The sequence below is a fragment of the Eptatretus burgeri genome, chromosome 17 (genome assembly GCF_056783735.1).
Source record: "Eptatretus burgeri isolate ZD-2024b chromosome 17, Ebu_testis_v1, whole genome shotgun sequence".
Lineage (NCBI taxonomy): Eukaryota > Metazoa > Chordata > Myxini > Myxiniformes > Myxinidae > Eptatretus > Eptatretus burgeri.
In genome coordinates, this window is record NC_140977.1 from 52142451 (window position 1) to 52150445 (window position 7995).

The following is a 7995-nucleotide window of genomic DNA, read 5'->3' on the forward strand; positions in this document are numbered from 1 at the left end:
AATGCAACAAAAGAGACACAATGTAGATCTACTACCGACTACGCGAGCACACGGCAACACTTACACAGTTTTACTTCACAGACGGCGCCGACAACACATATACTCCAAAGCAAAAGAAAAAGGGGCCACCCTCAACGATAAGGGGGCAGACGGGCCTGGGGCCGAGACCGCGTCGAGCCTACCCGTCTGGTGATGAGCCGCAAAATGGCGGCGGCGCCCCGACTCCGCGGGCCTCGCCGGCACTGCCTGGAATGGGGTGGGAACGGGGCCCCCTTCTCACACTATCTCAGCGCGGGAGGAAACAGGGGGAGGGGTTGTTGATGCTCGGGGGAAGGAGGATTTCTGGCTGGCTTGGGTCCCGCGACGAGCGACGCCACTGCGACCTCGACCGCGTTACTGGCCTCCCCTCTCCGCAGCTCCCCGATTCTGACACGAGCGCCGACCTCCACAAAGCTCCTTGGCTTCTCCAGACTCTCCGGACCCCGCCAGACACTCTCTCGACTGATTTCGCCGCCGCCACAACTCTCCAACTCTTTCCTCTTCTCAACTCTTCAACTCTTCCCAACTGCCTCCAACTGCCTCGATTCGCTCCGCGCTCGGTGCTTTATAGTCCGACAGGAGAAATCATATGCAGATTTTTGGATCAGGAATGGCTCGGGGGCGGAGCCACGCTCGCCCATTGGACGAAGGAAAAGTGGGCGTGAATCATTCTTGATCCGCGAATCTGCATATAGCGATTATACTCCGACGCGCCTGGAGGCGGGGCCAAATCGCCCCACGCTCGCTGATAGGACGGAACAGAAGTGGGCGTGAATCATTCTTGATCCGATTTCTCAGAAAGGCTGGTGTTTTTGCACCCGCTGCTCGGTGCGCGCCCTGTACGAGTCCAGTATCGGTGCCCACAAGCGGCGCGGGAATGGCGGTGATGCGATGGTTGCGAGGGCGAGTTGTGACGGTAAAGGTCGTGGCTGTTGGCGTTGCTGTTGTTGTGAAGCGGCGTTGCTGTTGGTGGTTGTTGTGTGATGGCTGTTTAGACGTGGTTGGTGGTGGTTGTGGTGGTAGTAATGGCGGCTGGTCCAAAATACAGATAGTAAAAGAAAAACGGCTATCTAAAAGGGTCGCAGCCCGAATGAATAACATTTATTCCCTCTAAACAACGGGTTTGGGCTACTACACATATACTTACAGAGATATCTCACCTACGGGACCTGAATGGTGGTTTGCGAATTTCGTCAACCACAACAATAGATAGATGTAGGTCCTTTAGTAAACCCACCGTTTTTAAAAGATTGTCTTATCTGCAGCCGTCGGTTCAAGGCCGTGTGTGTGTGTGAAAAAGTGCTTCTGATACCTGTTGTTAAATCTGACATGGATGCTTTGCTCGAAGTTGTTAATTGCCATCCAATGTAAACCAGTTTGTCCTCTTTTGTGGGTAATGTTGGCTTTGCACTTTGCCATGTTGTACATCCTATTCTCCCCTCGGTTGTCCACAGGTGTGCCAGCTGGCTTCACATTTGGTGTATTGGGGCAAAGCCAACGTCATCTTCCCTTTGTGCGAAAGCAACGTTTACATGTTGTCTTCCACAGCAGACACCTACGTGTATGTGCCCATGCTTCTTCTTCTTCCTCCTCCTCCTCCTCCCTCCTCCTTCTTCTGCTTCCTCCTTCTGCTTCTTCTTCTGCCTTCTTCCTTCACTTTTTTCTTCTTTCTTCTTCCTCCTTCTTCTTCTATGAGTAAAAAAGACATAAAATATCATAGCCACTGTTGTTTGAGTAATTTTGCTGTCCGGAGTTAAAAGGCTCGCCCATATTTCTGCATAACTAAAATGGCTGCTCATCGGCCATCTTTGATCAGATTTCAAAATATAGTGAGGGGCACAAATTGAACCATGTATGTCTGAGAAATGGTTGGGGACACATTTAAGTAACAAAATGGCTACCAATCGGCCATCTTGGAACTGATCTCGAAAAAAAAAGACATGCTTATGTAAGCCATCATTCATTATCTGTGTGCCAAGTTTGAACAAGATCGGTAAATGCATGTCCGAGAAATGGTTGAGGACATGTTCGACATCGGGGGGGGGGGGGTTGGTTGTGTTTTTTTCAACTTAAATGGCTGCCAGTCAGCCATCTTGAATCTGATGTCAAAAAATATTGACGTGCATATGTATACCATCATTTTTTGCCTTTGTGCCAGGTATGGATAAAATCGATTCATACATGTCTGAGGTATGGAAGATAAGTCTGATGAGGTCAATGGTGCAATCTCACTCTTTAGGTTATTTTTTTCAAACTAAGCTCAGAGTGATCGTGTGACATGCAAACATGGCTACGCATTGCTTACTCGCATGACATGTCAAAGCAAGTGGTCATCGGATGTGGTGTGTTTGAATTCACAATAAACAAGACCTCCCGACCATCCTCATTGAAGGACCGGTCGGTGTGCCTATCCTCGCTCCTTCGCCTTTTCCAGCCCATTCTTTGCGCTGCAGATACTCTGCAAATGCTGAGAACTTTTCACAGCAGTTCCCGGGTCACGACCTGCCCAGCATGCTGGCTGAGTTTTCACTGCCAACACCTCTGGTCGAGCACAGGAACCCTCTAGCTAACCCCGACCAGCAGGTAAGAAAGATGTGTTTGGTGTTTTCAAACAAAAGTTTTTAACGATAAAATCCTTATTGGCACTTTTCTTCCGCAAGATCTTTTATATTTAGCGTTCCCGTTGGATTTGTTTCGTGAAATTTTAGTTCTGCCATGCGAAACGCGAATGTTATAAAAGGTTGATTATATCGGTGCTATCATGATGTTATTGGTGTTCATGCATCCTCTGTGCAGCAATTTTAAGATGCCATTGTAAGTTAGCATGTCGTGTCGAAAGGCCTTCAATTCCGTAACTTGCCAATCTATACCGCGCTGAGCGTGAGCAGCTTTCCCCTTTCTCGAGTTCCGTGATTAGCAGATTAGCATTAGCAGAATGAAAAACGAGGAGGAGGGGTGAAACGAGAGAAGCCACGGAAGTTTGTACGTTTATGATGACTTTGAGGTGCAGAAAAGAGAATAAAGAAGTTCATGAACCGAAGATTTTAACTGGACATGGTGGTGTTGTGATTAGAACGTCCGCTCGTGGTCTGTGAGGTCGGCGGTTCGAACCCCAGCCGAGTCATACCAAGGACCCTTAAAATGGTACGTTCTGCTTCCTTGCTTGACGTTCAGCATTTAAAAGGGATGGAGCACAGACGCACAACCATAATGTTGGTAATAATAGTACAGGCTTTCATGGGCCGAATGCCCTCCTCCTGCTGCGTCAAAGTTCCTTACAACGGAACTAATTTACTTACGTAAGATTTAATGTGACCAATTCGAAACTTCCAACAAACTGAACATGACGTTTTGTTTGCTCGACAAAAAAGATGACATTTCATGAATATGCCCAACAAATGCGACCTCAGTTCATTTCCTGAAAGGGGTGAAAAACCTCCTCTTGAACTCTACCCATCGATAATTTACCTCTTCATGTGCTTCACCTGTTCAATTCACCGAGATTGCATTGAAAATTTTTCTCCTTTTACATTGTTTCCAGGTCTTTGTTTTTTAAACCGAAATACTCTCATGCCTGCCTTGGGCCTTGAAAGGATGGCAAGGCCTAACAGCAAAATGGTAGATAGACTTCTCTGAATAAGTTCTCTTATCATTCGATAACTTGTCTTGATAGAGGAAAGTTTTAAGCTAAGAGATTACTTAACTAACGTCTGGTGACGTCCAACTGCAATTTTTCAAGTGGATCACAGTTGTGATGGGACAGGCAGATATTCCGCCGGAGGAACGTTGTGGACGGAGACCGGGATGTTGAGAGTCGTTTTCCATATCTTACTGGACTCTGCAGGCACAGCTGGTTCACATGGTCGTGTGGTTGCTCCAAAGGCGCCTGCTGATCCAGCTGCACACGTACGTCTGCCTCATGGTGCCTGATGCAGATGAGTCCGATGCAACCTCGGGAACAGTTTGCAGACCTCCGGTCTTCCTGGAATGCGGACTATCTACCCAGGAGGCAAGAGCGACTAGTGTGCCCAATACTCTTCCCGTTGGCTCCCCATGTAAGAACACTAGCACAGTATTCACCAGCTTTGAATACAAATCTCTAGTTTGGACTTTTTGAACATTTAAGCGTTCTTTTGTAAAATCGATTGCTGTGTGCTTGCAATGATGCTCCCTGCCACAGCCAGTGGAGATGACCTAACACTTGCAAGTCCCGTGACGGAGGTGACGAGCGCGGAAGCATCGAGTGCGGAATTCGGACTGGGAGGTGAAGATTCCCCGGTAGGCGCCGGGGCCTATGAAAACCCTCTGTCGGTTCTTACCGAGCACGAGCGCCGCTGCATCCTTGCCGTGCCTGCAGCTCAGAATCAAGATGATCTTCGGCTCTTCACCAGGTTTGTTGGTTTATGAATGTTTGTTGGATCTTTCTTAGTTTGGGTATCTTTATAGGTTTTATATTGAATTCCGTTTCTTGGCGTTTTTTGAGCAGAGCAGAATTAAGCTTCCATTTACCCATAATGTTGTTCTGGCCCTTGAAAAAGACAATTATCCATTTCTTTGACTTGCTCGTATAAGGGGAAAAGGTTTTGATGGGAGACTCCTTGTGGCATGATGACATTGCGCTCGAGGTTTGTAGAAGTCGTTCTGTGCCCACCCGGTGTAGGCTGCTGCCATATTTCTGTGGCCGGCAGCACCTGGAGGACGTGATGTACCACGAGAACGTGCGCCGCTCGCAGCTGCTTACGCTTCTTGACAAGTTTCGAGGCGTTCTGGCTATCCGGACGCACGAAGATCCGGCACTTCCTGCTTTACACTGCCTTCCTTCCTGAGCCTTTCCTCGGTCCCAAATGAAATGAGCGAGCGAGGAAAGGAAGCACTCAATATGGATCCGAAAGCTTCTGCATGAGCCTTGAACAGAAGAGCTACCGCTTACTGCTGTGGATGTCTTTGTCAAGAAACCTTGGAGTTGCCGAGATAGTGTTTCAATTTTATTTTTCTTCCTTTGCTTGAAAATGCATTTTAGGTCTTCCTTGAAGTTGTGAACAACACTTGGATTATCATTTTGGAAATGGGAGTTCAAAGTTGTACAAAGTTTCAGTTTAAATGATGAAGAAAGAACATTTATTTATTTATTTTTTGCGTGCCTCTGTGCCATTGTTTTGGGGTTTCGGAAAATGTCTGAAATATTTTCAAGATGGATAATGACATTTATTAAGAAGGCTAAGAAAACGAATGATGAGAGGTCTACTTTTGTCTTGCTCCTGTACAGAGATGAGAAGAGTCCATCCGTCGGGTGTCATGCGGATGTGGTCGTGAGATTGCATGGTTCCGTTTTATTGTGGGATGAATCTTCCAATCATGTGGGATACTGCATATTTGGAGTGCAGGCATTGTACATCGTGGACAATTAAATTTGATTATCTGCGGTATGGAAAGTGACATCGATGTGAAAATGCGTCCTGGATTTTCTTGGATTGGGGATTGAATGGAATTGCATCATCACGTGGTGTGCCTTAATCCCTGATGTGCACACGTCGTTGTCGAGTTGTCTCGTCCGAGGACGCGATCCAGCGGAAGCCGGATTTTGCCTTCTGGAACCTGGATTGATCGAAGGTCTCACAGAATTTATTGGGCCCTGTTCACTTTTATTGCCTAATATTACTACTTTAACGGCCCTGACGATTCCCAACTTTTTGTAGGGTCAGGCGGGGAATGTTTTTGACTCAAGTGTGCCACTAACTGACTAGTTTTTCATTTGTATGAAGCACAAGGCTTTGGGATTGCATCATTGGTTGAGGGCACGGCTGTGCCGCTGATACATTGCCCGCTACTGTTGAGGGCAGAAATTTGGAATTTGGCCATGGTGCCGACGATCGCTTGCCTACTCTTTACGAAGGATACTATTGGATCTTTAACGTCCACCAACGAATACTGGCAGACGGGATACCCATTTTAACATCCATCCGAGGGACGGCGCACACACATTGATGAATCACCCTGCCTGTGAAACACTGGAATAGCAGTTTATAGCTAGGTCAGGATTCCAACCCAGACTAGCCAGCTTTATAGGTGAGTGTATGTATACCTGTAGGTCATCCTGTAAGCACATTAACTGACTGACGAGGCCTCGCGTTTGACCGGAGCTGATTTGGGTGGGAATTTGTAATTCGTTCAAAGTGTCGGTGATAACTCACCTACTCTTCGTGAAAGATGCTGTGGAATCTAACGTCCATTAACTAGTGGAAGCAAACGGAAAACCCGGCTTCATGTGCACCTGCGTAGCACCACAGCTTGTAATCGGTTCTGGCCGAAAAGACAAGTGCGCTGCCCCTCCAGCAATCCTGTCGGACTTTTCATCCCTGTTCAACAGCTCGGATTTGCTGTGAAAAATGTCATCGCTGACCCTCTCCGACAGCTTTAGGGATATTGTCTCGCTAAGGACACATTGCTGGAGAAGTCTGGCAATTTTGTTTGCAAAAGGAATCTCGAGATAACACAATAAAAGTAAATTATTGGTCTTGTTGAACAAAAGAATAAACACATGCTCAGTTGGGCTCAATGAGGTCAATTCGTGCTCCATTTATTTATTTATTTCACTTTTTTTGTTTTGCCTTTAAGTGTTGGGTTTATTGTTATTACTGTTTAATTTATGCTCTGGTAGTTTGCCAGCTTTGCCAAGCCACCTTATGGAATCCATTTCCTGCCGTCACACCAGGGGTCACGTCGCCATTTAGTTGCAATACTTGCTGCAATGCTGCCCCCCCCCCCCCCCGTCTGAGCAGGATATCTCAAAAGGTTATTGATGGATTCAGATGAAACTTGCTGGACAGGTTCAGTGTGTGACAAGGATTAAATAATTAGATTTTAGTGAAGAACTAGATCCGGATCCGGCCTCTGAATGTGATATAAAACATAAACTGCTCAGCCTGGCAGAGGTTTGTGCTCCACTGAGTGCCGTTGTGGTTGTGATATTGATTTGAGGTTTCTTGATGGTTGTTGGCATCACACTCATTTCTGCAAAGCAATGGAAGAATCGTATTCACAAACAAATCATTTATGCTCGGCCATTTAGTCCTTTGAGGATCATCAGCTGGGACATGGCCTCACTTGTAACCCGTGAACATTTTAATATAAACGAACAAGTTATTTGGTTCACTGTCGATCCGTGTAATTTAATGTGGGCCCTTGACATCTTCCTTGCTCCACGTCACATCGGTTGTCCAAAAATCATTGGGTGGTTACTGTATGTTTTGATATCTTTGAGACAATCTACCTATTGTGAATGTAGGAGGTCCATGAAATGGGGGGCGGGGGGGGGGGGAAATAAATAAAATGCACAGTCATCGATATATTACTTAAACTCTCATCTTGTATGTATGTTCCCCAAATACAGCCAAACCGGTACATGATAGCACAAAAATTTAGGGCCACCTTACTCACCATTCTCCTGCGGTGTGCAGTATCAAGTTTCGTTCAAATCGGGCAACGAAAACAATTTAAAAAAAAACAATTCCCGATTCAGTCAAGTCCTCTTCAGGAGAATTTGATCATGCAAACAACCTCAGCGGAAAAATTCACTCGAGCTATGTTTTTTTTTTCTTGAAATGATTTTTTTATCAACTGCTGTCACAACGGGTTCACGGGTCATCTAGTTAGGGTACCCAGTCAGGACTGGGTAACCTATTGTTTTTGCTCTATTTATTATTTTTCTTTTTCCGCCGGCAATTTGCGGGTTCCTTTGCTTTAAAAATAATTTTCTCAGGAACGGTAAGTCCGATCGACACGAAATGTTCACCATAGTATGTATCTTTTTTGATAGCAAACTTTATTGATAATTGTGATGTCATAGGTCACGTGGTATGGGCGCCATCTTGAAAAAACTGATAAACTTTGGACCTCTGTATCTCTGAAACCGTGCAATGGAAAACATTTTCGCTTCATACATTTTAATGACCTCCC

General features: G+C 46.0%; 1 protein-coding gene across 7 annotated transcripts in view; it reads left to right on the forward strand.

The window, feature by feature from the left end:
• The window catches only part of NPRL3 (NPR3 like, GATOR1 complex subunit), a 68060-nt gene extending 61456 nt beyond the window's left edge, over positions 1–6604 (forward strand). For all 7 annotated transcript variants that reach the window (XM_085861625.1, XM_085861620.1, XM_085861619.1 and 4 more), the window contains 5 exons: positions 1494–1600; positions 2493–2622; positions 3884–4094; positions 4220–4430; positions 4700–6604. In XM_085861625.1, the coding sequence (XP_085717751.1) occupies positions 1494–1600; positions 2493–2622; positions 3884–4094; positions 4220–4430; positions 4700–4865 (825 nt within the window). In that variant the 3' untranslated portion in view covers positions 4866–6604. The remainder of the gene's footprint in view (positions 1–1493; positions 1601–2492; positions 2623–3883; positions 4095–4219; positions 4431–4699) is intronic.
• The last annotated feature ends 1391 nt before the right edge of the window (positions 6605–7995 follow it).